This window comes from Pteronotus mesoamericanus, unplaced genomic scaffold (assembly GCF_021234165.1).
Source record: "Pteronotus mesoamericanus isolate MK-2021 breed Mesoamerican mustached bat unplaced genomic scaffold, CSHL_Meso_final scaffold_165, whole genome shotgun sequence".
NCBI classification, from domain to species: Eukaryota; Metazoa; Chordata; class Mammalia; order Chiroptera; family Mormoopidae; genus Pteronotus; species Pteronotus mesoamericanus.
In genome coordinates this window covers 5,749,988-5,763,064 of record NW_026555307.1, presented here as the reverse complement: position 1 = coordinate 5,763,064, position 13,077 = coordinate 5,749,988, and the positions used below count along the sequence as shown (strand labels likewise).

The window sequence follows — 13,077 nt, the reverse complement described above, 5'->3', positions numbered from 1 at the left end:
GAAATGGGACATTTTCTTAGCAGGTAAATTATGTCTAATGTCTTCAAACCTGTTACATATCTCTAAGATCACCTGCTTAATTAGAGTGGCAAGAATAATTAGGCAGTTTAAGAAGAGCTGAGAATGTTTCAAATATGTTACAATAAAGTTGCTAGCAAGCAAAGGTAGGAGAAATGACTTTAAAACAGGTATCTGAGGGCCCGAGCTATAATTAGGTAGACCCAATTAAAACAATCTTAATTCTCTAGCATTAGTCAGCAGGCAAATATATATACTAATGAAAATGGATTCAGCCAAGAACAAAAGGCTTCAGAATTCAAAAATATTTCAGAGCATTTCCAACTTCCAATAGAAGATTTAAGCAGAAAAGGGATATAAGACGAGAAACAGCAAGAACCAAAGGAAAACCAGCTTTCACTGAAGTTACAAGGAAAACCAACTTTCACTGAAACTGAGAAGGGAAGAAAACCACAAGTGTATTAGTTTCTGTATTTACCTCCTACCAAGATGCTATATGGTATACTTTGCCTCCTCACACAATGAAAAGGACAACAACCAATTTAAAAACAAAAAAACCACCAGGACTGCCAGAAAACTGAACTGTATGGAAGTCCAACAGCTAAAAAGTTAAAGAAGAAACATTCATCCAGACTGGTAGGATGGGGGGAGAGGACATGCGGGCAAGGTGGTGGCTGGTGGACCAGGTGGTCCCACATTTGCGTGTGATTAAACCAGGAGGAACAACTGGGGAGCAAGACAGACCATGCAACCCAGGGTTACAGTGCGGGAAAAAGACAGCCTCAAAATCTCTGGCTATAAAAATCTATGGAGGTGGCAGTGGCGGGAAAAGCCTCCAGCCTCACAGGAGTTTGGAGAAACCCACAGGGTCTTAGAATGTAATAAACAAACCCACCCACCCAGGAATCAGCACAATATGCTTGCAGGCAGCAGAGAAAGTGACTGAAAGCTGGCAGAGAGCCAAGCAAGCACATCGTTCCTTCTCTGACCCCTCCCCCACATACAGCATAACTCAGTGAGTCGGTTGCCCAGCCCTGGTGAATACCCAAGGCCCTGCCCCTTACAACATAGTAGGTAGGTACACTGAGACAAAGAAGTATGGCTCAAATGAAAGAACAGATCAAAACTCCAGGAAAAATACAACTAAGCGACAAAAAGACAGCCAACCTATCAAGAGTTCAAAAACACTGGTAATCACAATGCTCACAGAAGTGGTTGAGTATGATCCCAAAATAGAGGAAAAAGTGAAGGCTATGCAAAGTGAAATAAAGAATAATACACAGAGAACCAACAGCAAAGGGAAGGAAACTGGGACTCAAATCAATAATTTGGAGCCAAAGGAAGAAATAAACATTCAACCAGAATAGAATGAAGAAGAAAGAATTCAAAAAAAATGAAGTGGCTTAGGAACCTCTGAGACAACTTTAAACATTCCAATATCAGAATCATAGAGGTGCCAAAAGGAGAAGAGGAAGAGCAAGAAATAGAAAACTTATCTGAGGAAACAATGAAGGAGAACGCCCCCAATCTGGCCAAGGAAATAGACTGCCAGGAAGTCCAGGCAGCTCAGAGAGTCCCAAAGAAGTTGGACCCAAGGAAGCGTGCACCAAGGCACATCATAATTACATTACCCAAGATTAAAGATAAGGAGAGACTCTTAAAAGCAGCAAGAGAAAAGGAGACAGTTACCTACACAGGAGTTCCCATAAAACTGTCAGTTGATGTCTCAAAAGAAACCTTGCAGGCAAGATGGGGCTGGCAGAAAGTATTCAAAGTCATGTAAGGCAAGGACCTACATCTAAGATTACTCTGTCCAGCAAAGCTATCATTCAGAATGAAAAGGCAGATTAAGTGCTTCCTACATAAGGTCAAGTTCAAGGAGTTCATCATCACCAGCCCCTATTATAGGAAATGTTAGGGGGACTTACCTAAGAAAAAGATCAAAACTATGAACAATAAAGTGACAACAAACTCAAAACTATGAACAACTGAACCTAAACACAAAAACAAACTAAGCAAACTAGAACAGGAATAGAATCACAGAAATGGAGATCACATGGAAGGTTATCAGCAGGAAAGAGGAAGGGGGAGAATGGGGGGAAAAAGTGCAGGGAATAAGAAACATACTTGGTAGGTACAAAATAGACAGGGGAAGGCTAAGAATAGTATAGGAAATGGAGAAGCCAAAGAATTTATATGTATGACCCATGGACATGAACTAAGGGGTGAGAATGCAGGAGGGGGATGGAGGCGCGTGGGCCCGCAAGGCAAAGGGGAATAAAATGGAGAAAAAAAGTGGGACAATTGTATTAACATAATCAATAAAATATACTTAAAAAAAAATGCTATACGGATTTAGTACAGCCACCAGATTCAAAACCTGCTTATCTTTACTACAAACCAATCTGTAAAGATAGTATTACGCATTAAAAAGGAGTGTAATTCAATTTCATGTACTATTTTAAAACAAACTGAATCCATAATTATAAAGTAAACCTAACCTTGGTAAAAAGTTTAACTGGGTCATATCCTGTTGATTTTGCCCATTCCTTTGTGGAAATACGTTTAATGTCACCATCTTCATTTGATGCTCTGGCTCTGGCTTCAGCTTCCATTGGCTCCCCTACAAAATAAACATTTTTATTTTCAACTAAGACAAATATAGAACTAAGGTCTCACCCACCTTTAAGGAGGAAAACATTACTCATGCAAATCACCCGCACACAACACATTCTGAGTTGAAAGATAAAGAAAAATAACATGCTAAACAGCATCTTTATTGTACCTCAGTTTCTGAAGACCACATGTAGAGCAATTCAAAGTATAAACCTGTAATCAGATCTGGTAACTCCCAGCCCTATTTACTAGATTTGTAGGATTTCTCGGCACCTTAATTTTATCACCAGTAAAAGGAGGCTACCCATTTTTTAAAAACATTGTTTTAAAGATCAAACAGTATGTCTTAAGCATATAACATAGTATCTAGCACACAATAGCATTTCCCCCCTTAAGCTATCAATATTAAATTGGTAAAATAAGGGTCACTAATAAGAAAACATATCCTAAGTAGTTTAACTCACAGGAAGCTTCAGGGTCAGCTCTGTCAGGAGATACTTCTTGATCAGCATCTTCTTCCCCAAATAACTGGCTATTAATTTAAAAGTAGTAAACATTTATGTACAACAAAATATTCTCAACAAATGTTTACATTTCCAACTTTCCTCACAACAGCTAATTTAGAATAACCCAAATCTTTAGTAAGGACGAGAACAAACTAATAAATAATACTCTATAAACTTAAAAATATTAAACTCAACTGTTGACAGCTTGCATCCTAATTTCAACTGCAATGCAAGCAAAGCTAAATTTTGGTAGACCTATATTCATTCCTATCATCTCGGCTCTACATATTTGTGTAAGTCTTTGATCAAGAGATAGGTGAGCAGCTTTTACACTCTAACTTGGATAATATTCTACTGTAATAATGTCTGTGACGTATACCTGCATCTAGCATTTGACAAACATCACACATTTGCTACATGCCAGATACTGCTTTAGGTGCAGGAAAACTCAGCAGTAAGACATTTTTTTCATGGTGATATGTATTACTACAGAAACGTCTTTTTTTTTTTAAGATTTTATTTTGAGAGAGGGAAAGGGAGGGAGAAACATCGATGTTGTACATCGAAAGGTTACCTCTCGCACACCCTCAACTGGGTAACTGGCCTGCAATCTAGGCATGTGCCCTGACTGGGAATCGAGCTGGTGACTGGTTCACAAGTTCACAGACTGTCACTCAATCCACTGAGCCACAACTGCCAGGCCACTACTGAAGAGTGTTAAGAAATAATATAAAAGTACTAAGCTAAAATTCTCTGTTGTTAATCAGGTTATACTAAAAGCTGTTTAGTTAATAACACGTATGGGAATATAGTTTTCCAACCTTTCCTCAAGCACATGATATGAGAAAGTTATCTAGACCCCAGACAACAAAAAACAAAAACCCAAATTATTATCTCAAAGCTCCTAATATATTTCCCAAGAAAATGTCCATTTATTTCTTAAGGTTGTACCAATTTACACCCTCACAATGACATGTAAGAATTCTTACTGATTCTCTCTCTCTCCAGATTTAGTGTCTGCCAAACTAGTGGTGTAATACAGTATCAGGTTGTGATTTTATTAATTTTGTAAGTTAGTCATAAAGCTAAACCTATCATCATTTGTTCACTATTTGGGTTTCCCTTTAAGGGGGGGGGGAGCAGCAGCAGCCTGTTCCTATTATTTTCTCAGGTTGTCTTCTTTTTTAGGTTGCCTTTTTCTTACTGATTATGGGAATATATGTCAAATCAATTTTTAGTTGCTTATATGTTGCATGTATTTTCTCACATATAATGGCTTATCATGTGTACATCATTTGTCTTTTGATGATGGGATATTTGATGGATTTAAATGCATCAATCCTTTCTTTAATAGCTAGTATTTTTTGTTTCTTGAGAAATTGTTCCCTAACCCCGAGGATAAAGATTTCCTCCTGTATTAATCTGTACTTAGTATATTTTGTTTGAAGTAGAGATATAAATTTTCCCACAATGATAATGAACTAATCTACCTTTTATTTAATCCCTTTTTTCATCTAGGACCCATTATGCAACCTCAGATATGGCTTCTGCATTGTCACAAAGTTGTTTTTCTACCCCTGCCCCAGCAACATCTTAAATTATTTTTAGCTTATAGTAAATCATGACATCTGTTAGAACAAGTATTCTTAAGTTATTCTTCAGGAACGTTCTTCTTAGGCCTTATTCTTCCATGTAAATTTTAGAATCAGCTGAACAAGTTCCAATAAAATCCCTGAGATGAGATTTTAATTAGAATTGTATTGAATTTACAGATCAATTTGGAAACATAATGACAACATTGGAATTTATAATCCACAAATACACTCTCTCCTTTTAGTTGGTGCATCTAATGTTCTAATAGTCACTAACTTTCTGTATTGAGACTTACATATCTAAAGACTTATTCTCAGGCACTTTATACTTTTCTATGCTTTATATTTAGCTACCTTTTAGAGTTGGCTATATGCTTTTATAGTGAGTTATCCATTTTTATATTATACTTTCTACCTGCCTGATGTGATTAGAAATGCAATTGATTTTTAACAATCTTTTAGCTGACCCTGTTGCTAAATTTGTCTGTAATACTTTGGAGTTTTTTTTATGTAAGTTACATATATTGTATGTAATCTACAACAGTTTTATTTCTTCATTTCCCAATTCTTAAGCCTGTATATATTTTTTTCTTGTTTATTATACTGGCTAGGAATTTCAGTACATTACATAGTACAAGTATTACTTCCCTGACTGGGATGGCTTGGTGGATTGGGCATTGTCCAGTAGACCTAAGGGTCACCAGTTCAATTTCAGGCAGTGCACCGGACTGGGGTGCAGGCTGGGTCTGGATGGGGGCATGCGAGACACAACGAATCCATGTCTCTTTCTCTCCCTCTCTTCGCCTATCTCTAAAAATCAGTAAATAAAATCTTTTTTTAAAAAAAAGTAGCATTAATAAGTATCCTCATGTTGTCCATGATGTCAAAAATAATGTTTTAAAATTTGTATCATTAAAAATAATTATTGTATTAAGTGTATGGATGACAAATAGTGGGAGCCAGGTTTCTGACTTTTGGAGTGGGAGTTTACAGACAAGGGTAGGTAGGAAGCTAGAATGATGCATGTAGTAATGGATTAGAGTTGGAGACAGCATGAATTCATGTTTGACTTAATATAGATATGGATGGTTAGATACAGAAGTTATTTGTAAATTTGTATACAGAAAAAAATACAAGTTAGTAAGTGTATTTTTTTTTTTATCTGTCAGCTAAAAGAATCAACACTCCAGTAGAATACCTAAGCACTCAGATCTTGGTGTCTAATACCATTTTTCAATAAGAGGAACCAGGGCTCCTTGCAGAAATGTGTTCTAGGACTTGGGCAGGAAATACTGTTTATGTAAGATGAACCTGGAGCACCCTGTAGTACCAGAAAGTAAGGAATTGCTAAAACCAAATGAAACAAAAACAAACCCAAGACATTAAAGGTGGTATGTTAAAGGACACAGAGACAACTGAAAGAGCTCCTAATGGCCAAAGATGGAAAAATTTGAGCAAAAAATAAAGTAGTATTGGATTATAACCCAAAGTATAAAATGTATTCAACATCAATGAGTCCATATTGAGATAAATGATTGAGTAAATTAATAAATGGTGGAAAGCTCTGGCCAGGTAGCTCAGCTAGTTACAGTGTTGTCCAGATATGCCAAGGTTACAGGCCCAATTCCTGGTCAGGGCACATACAAGAAACCAAAGGAGGCATAAATAAGTACAACAACAAACTGAAGTTTCTCTTTCTCTCTCAAACTCAATAAATTAAAAGAAAAAAAAATTTAAATGGTGAGAAGAGAGAAATCTTCCAGGCAGAACTCCAAATAATTTATGTGGGTACTCTGCCCTCAAGGAGGTAGAACTCCCCATTCCTTAGGTTTGGACCACACATAAGGATGTCCTTTCAAAGTAGGCAGTACAGTAAGTGGGAAATGAGGGGGAAGTAACTTTATAGTGAAGAAAGCTGCCCTGGCTGGTGTGGTTCAGTGGATTGAGTGCCAGCCTGTGAACCAAAGGGTCACTGGTCCAATTCCCAGTCAGGGCACACGCCTGGGTTGTAGGCCAGGTCCCCAGTAGGGGGCATGCAAGAGGCAACCACACATTGATGTCTCCTACTCTTTCTCCTTCACTTCCCCTCACTAAAAATAAATTTAAAAGAAAAAAGAAACCTGACAAACACTAAGTGATCAAGGCCAACATTAAACAATAATTACATCAAGAATATAACCCTGCATTTATGATGAAAATGGCAACTCTACCTCTGTGGTCTCTATCCCAATAACCTGTATCTGCAGTATTATTAAGAAAAAAAAAAAATCAGATAAATTCCAATAGTAGGCATCCTGCAAAATATCTGACTGGTACTCCTTAAACCATCAAGGTCATCAAAAACAAGGAAAGCCTCAGAAACTGTCATAGCCAAGGGGCTCTAAAGAGACATGACAACTAAATATAATGTGGTATCCTGGGAAAGAAAAAGGACATTAGGTAAAAATTAAGGAAATTTAAATAAACTACTTCAGTTAATAAATAGTGTATCATATTAGTTCATTAATTGTTATACATGTATCATACTAAGATATTAACAATAGGGGGAACTGGGTGTGGGAACTGAACTATTTTCTCAATTTTTCAGTAAATCTGTATTCTAAAAAGTAAAGTCTACTAAAAAAAACATTCACCAAGTAAAGTTTGCAAGTGTATTTTTTTTTAATTTCACCATTATACCATTATATGTGTACTTTTCTGAGTGTACTTATACCTTAATCAAAACAAAATGACAGTGTCTGCTGTAGGTTTTTAGATGGTATCTTTTGATCAAGTCTTATTTTACTGAGAATTTTTGTCATAAAAAGGTGTATGCTAAATTTTACCAGATGCCTTTTCTACACCTATGAGATTACATATGTTCTCTTTTTTAATGAAGCAAATGAGATTTTTCTAGTGTTAAACAATGCTTGCATTACTGGAATAAACACAACTTGCAAGTCTTGATTTGTATATTAATATTTGGTGTGGGATTTTTGCATCTGCATTTATGAATGAGAATGTCATGTAATATTCCTTTTATTCCATGAAGGCATTCACTGGTTTTGCTATCAGACATGATAGCCCCATAACATGAGCTAAGTATTCAATTTTTAAAAATTTTCTCTGGAAGTTTATGTAAGATTAGAATGATATATTCCTTGCCAATTTAATGGAAATTACCTGTCGATTTACAGCGATTTGGTGCATTTTCAGAAGAACTGAAACAATGGATTACATTTCTCTAAGGCATAGTACTTAAGGTTATTTGGACTTCCTGTCTGAGTTGGTTTTGTAATTTTTAAAAAATGTATCCATATACTTACAATTATAAATGTAGTGACATGGTATTCTTTTTATTATTGTTTCTATTCTGTGGTGAGATTACATTCCCCACTTAGTTATTTATCTCTCCTTTTCATGATCACACTTGCTAGTTTTTTTCCCCTTTGCTCTTAATTATATCCTTCCTTCTAATTTTATTGAGTTTATTCCATGGTTCTTTTCTAATGTAAGTTATCTCATTAAAGGTCACTATTCTCCATATATGTAAGCCTATAAGTTTTCTTCCAACTACCACATTCAAAGCAACCTACAAGTTTCACATGCAGTATTTTCACTATCCTTACAAAGTATTTTAACCTTCCATTTATTTTGTAATCAATAAGTTATTTTAAGTATTTTATTGTATCCCCAAAATACATAGGTTTGTACTCAGTTAGTTACATGCCGGTCTTCAACATTACACTAAGCTTCCTATATAATTCACTGCATACAATGGGAATGCAATTAACAGCTGAATTTAATTTAACCCAACCAAGCACTATCACAAGAAAGCTACCAAAGTGTCCCTTTACCATATTTAAAATAACATTCATCATTAGGTACAATCTCGCCAACACTTTAAATAAAAATGACCTCATTTTCTATCACCAGCACTAAAAATATGCCCAGAAATATATATACTCTTACTTGAACAAATACTTTGCCCAAACGATGCAATGAATAGGTTCTGAAGGCGTGTTACGAATTGTACAGCCAGGAAAAGTTCTCTGAGTTGGTTTGGGATGACATTCATAACACTCAGTCACACCCTGCAAAGTCAGAATGTGAGAAAAAACATTTATCCCATGAGGATGGTTCCTCAATAAAATAATATTATCATAGACATTTCATTCATTCATCCAACTGGGTTGAATACTGTCAAGGGAATTTTAAAATATTAGTGACTCCAAAATCCTTACTTTACAGAGAAGGAACTGTAATATAAAAGCTAATTGAATCAACCTTAGTCCCAGCTAAGGCTAAGCCAGAACTCCTCTGACTCCTGGCCCAGGGAACACCACTTATTCCAGCCAAATAAAAATGACCAGACCTTAGTGTCAAATGAGAGAAGTTTACCGTGATCATACCAAAGAAAAATTACGAGACAGAAACAGCTTTCCAACCACATCTATCTCAAAATCATGAAACTCAGTTATTTACATATTATTCATAACCTTACCTTATTCTCCTAAAAATTAAGTGAACTAAAAGTAATTATTAATTTCAAAAGCAATGTAGATACATGGAAAAATACTAGGTAGTATCAAACCACCTATTCTTCATTTTGCTGAGAGGGCTGCTCTTTAAGTTACACTGTAAGAAGTCCCTAAAAGTCTACAGTACTTGAAACAATTTTTCAAAACCATCAAATGAATATTTTTCTCTTCTCTTAACCACCCTCAACCTCAATCTCAATATATACTAGTATCTCAGGATTATGGTAATGATAACTATCTTTCTAATAACAAAAGAACCAAAACCTGTAAGTATTGTTTCAATATAAACTGTAGCAGATCCAGAGTCTTCTCTGTAATACCATTTGTGGGGCCCTTCCAATGTTTTCTTAGAGAGAGTTATATGGCAAGCAACTATTTCTCATATCACAGTGGAGAAAAAAAGAACAGCTGCCTTATCAACAGATCCTGAAGGCCTCCACTAATTTACTTAAATGGAACACACTTTAATATTTACACATCTCTGTAGAATGATCCTACATAAGCTTCCCAAAGTAGTTTTGACAGTTAAAACAAAGTAGAGCCGAAATTTTCAAGATGGGTAAACTGCCAAACGAATAAAAAGGACAAATTTCAAGCACAGTTGATTCTTTTTAGTTTCAAAATGTGTAAAATCATTTTTCAAATGTATTTTAGTTTCTTGAAAGAGAAAAAAAGACTGTGAACAGCAAATGAATCACAATGCTAAGATTTTATAAAATCGGGTTGAGTACGCAGATACTTGCTCTATTACTTTCTAGTTTTATCCAAATTTTTAAGAAACTTTACAAAAACACCAAAAATATTTTTAACATATTCTTCAGAACTATTCATCCAGACTTTCTTAAAATTACATTTTATTGTTTATGCTTTTACAGTGGTCCAATTCCCCCTTTATCTCCTCCACCCATTCCCCATTCCCCAAGGCAATTCCCCACATTATTGTCCATGACCAAGGGTCGTGCATATATATTCTTTGGCTACTACATTCCCAATGCTGTCCTTCGACATCACTGTGATTATTCTGTAACAACAAATTTTTACTTCTTAATCCCTTTACCTTTTCCTGCCCATATTCCAGACCTTTCTCCCACCTGGCAACCATCAAAATGTTCTCTGTATCTATAACTCTGTCCCTGTTTTGCTTGTTTGTTCTTTCAGATTCAATTGTTGATACTATGTATTTATTAATACATGTGTTTATTAAAATTTCATTGTTCATATTTTTTCTTTTTTAAATAAGATTTTATTTTTAGAGAAAGGGGAAGAGAGGGAGAGAGGGAGAGAGAGAAAAATCAATGTGTGGCTGTCTCTCATGTGGTCCCCACCCAGGGACCTAGCCTACATTTACTCGACTGGAAATCAAACCAGCGACCCTTTGGTTAACAGGCCACCACTCAGTCCACTGAGCCACACCAGCCAGGGCCTGCTTCTCAAAGACGACCCTTTAACATTTCATAGAATACTGGTTTTGTGGTGATGAACTCCTTTACGTTTTTCTTTTCTGAGAAGCTCTTTATCTGTCCTTTGATTCTAAATGATAGCTTTGCTGAACAGAGTTACCTTGGTTGTAGGTCCTTGCTTTTCTTGACTATTTCTTGCCAATCCCTTCTTGCCTGCAAAGTTGGAGAAGTCAGGTGGCAGTCTTATGGGAACTCCCTTTTTAGGTAACTAACTGCTTTTCTCTTGCTGTTAATATTGTCTTTAAGCTTTCGCATTTTAATTATGCTCTGGTTAGAAGTCTTCGTGTGGGACTCTGTGCTTCCTGGACTTATGTCTATTTCCTTCACCAAGTTATTTCCTTTCATAATTTTTTCAAATAGGTTTCCAATTTCTTGCACTCTCTCCTCACACACCCATGTTGCAAATGTTGGTATACTTCAAGTTGTCCCAGAGCTTCCTTAAACTATCCTAATTTTTTTGGATTGTTTTTTCTTCTTGCTGTTTTGATTGGGTTTTTCTTTTTGCTTCCTTATATTCCAAATCACTGGTTTGATATTCAGTTTTATCCACTCTACTGTTGATTCCCTGTAAATTATTCTTCATTTTAGTGTATCCTTCATTTCTGACTGGTTCTTTATGGTTTCCATGTCTTTTTTTATGCTGTTGAAATTTTTTCTGAGTTCATCTACTCTTCCCCAAAGTTCATTTAGCATCCTTATAAGCAACGTTTTGAACTGTATCTAGTACATTTCTTGTCTCCATTTTTATTTAGTTTTCTGGAGTTTTGTTCTGTTCTTTCATTTGGGCTGTGTTTGTCTTCTCAATTTGACAGCCTCCCTGTGTTTGTTTCTATGTATTAGGTAGAGCTACTACAATTCCCTGGCTTAATGGCCTTGCCCTGGCTGGTGTGGCTCAGTGGACTGAAGTATGGTCTAATGTAGTACGTGCTGTCCAGTGGCACAAACTTCTATCACCCAAGCTAGGTTCATGAGGTGTGCCCACCATGTAGGCTGTGTACATCCTCTTCTTGTAGTTGAGTCTTGATTGCCACTGGCAACAACGGGAGGGATTTACCCAGGCCAATTAGCTGCGAGGACTGGCTGTGACCACTGTCCACCAACCTATGACCACCATGCAGCATGAGCTATGGAGGCGACCACTCCACAGAGCAGGACTTACTTCAGCAGTGCTCTGGTACCTGTTGAGTCCACCTCTTGAGTGTGTTGCTTGTGGAGGTGGTTAGGTGGTGGTGCTCCAACATGGTCTGTAGCTGTCCATCAGGTGTGCTGGCTCTAGGGCCTCATGGAAGGTGCCAGCCTAGGCCAGCCACTGCCTGTGTTCTATTGGGGGCCAAGAGCATAAGCTACAATGCAATCTGTAGATGACGGTTATATGTGCTGGGCTTGGCGGTGCCCAAGTGAGGCCTACCTGTGAACAGAGGCCAGCTGTTGCTAGTGACAGGCCTGTGGCCAACTTAGAAAGAAATATGGGGATCACTGAGGCCAGATGCTGCCTGTTTGAGAGGATTCAGGAAAATGTGAAGCATAAGCCAAGCCAAGCCATTTGTACAGAAAAGCCACTGGAAATAGGTTGGGTGGGCCCAAATGTTCGGTGGGCCAGGGCTTTAGGGAATCACCAGAGTGGGGCAAAAAGTGTGAGCCAGGTCAATGGAATCTCAGATATGGCATCTGCCTGCCAGCCCTGTGGCTCAGGAAGGAAACACTGGCCTCTGCCATCACTTCTGTCTAGGAAAAAGCTGCCCCCCAGCTCTTGTCCTGACGCCAGACAATTCAGTTCCTTGTTATATGCCTCTTGTGCCTTTCAAGCTCCTGCCCCAGTACTGAGGCTCAAAGAGAGTGAGTGTGTAAGTCCATGCATGGGCCCTTTAAGAGGAACTGCCAGGGAATTTAGCAGTTTCTGCCTTCCACAGGCTCAATTCCCACTGGTTTTTACAGCCAGAAGATATGGGGGCTTATTTTCCTGGCACTGAAACCATGGGCTGGGGAGCCTGGTTTGGAGGTGGGACCCCTCACTCTCAAGGTGTCTCTCCTAATTTTTATCTGCCGCATGTGGGTGTGGGACCAGCCTGTTCCATGTCTCCGCCCTTCTACCAGTCTTGATGTGGTTTCTTCTTTAATTCCATAGTTGCAGGACTTCCATTCAGCTTGATTTCTGGCAGTTTTGAACAATGGTTTTTCTAGTTTAGTTGTAATTTTGATGTGGTTGTATGAGAGCCCAAGCTATGTTTACCTAGGCCATCTTAGCTTTCTCCAGACTTCTTTACCCAAAATATAACTTTTTAGAACCTTTGTTTACCATATATATCAACTATACCATGACATGTCTCATGTCTATAAAGATTTTTACAAGTCAAGTTTATTAGCT

General features: G+C 37.4%; 1 protein-coding gene across 3 annotated transcripts in view; it reads right to left on the bottom strand.

Annotated features, from left to right (window-relative positions):
* Positions 1–13,077, bottom strand: part of UBA2 (ubiquitin like modifier activating enzyme 2) — a 41,919-nt gene that overhangs the window by 22,048 nt on the left and 6,794 nt on the right. For all 3 annotated transcript variants that reach the window (XM_054589004.1, XM_054589005.1, XM_054589007.1), the window contains 3 exons: positions 8,684–8,805; positions 3,099–3,166; positions 2,520–2,641 (listed from right to left, as the gene is read on the bottom strand). In XM_054589004.1, the coding sequence (XP_054444979.1) occupies positions 2,520–2,641; positions 3,099–3,166; positions 8,684–8,805 (312 nt within the window). The remainder of the gene's footprint in view (positions 1–2,519; positions 2,642–3,098; positions 3,167–8,683; positions 8,806–13,077) is intronic.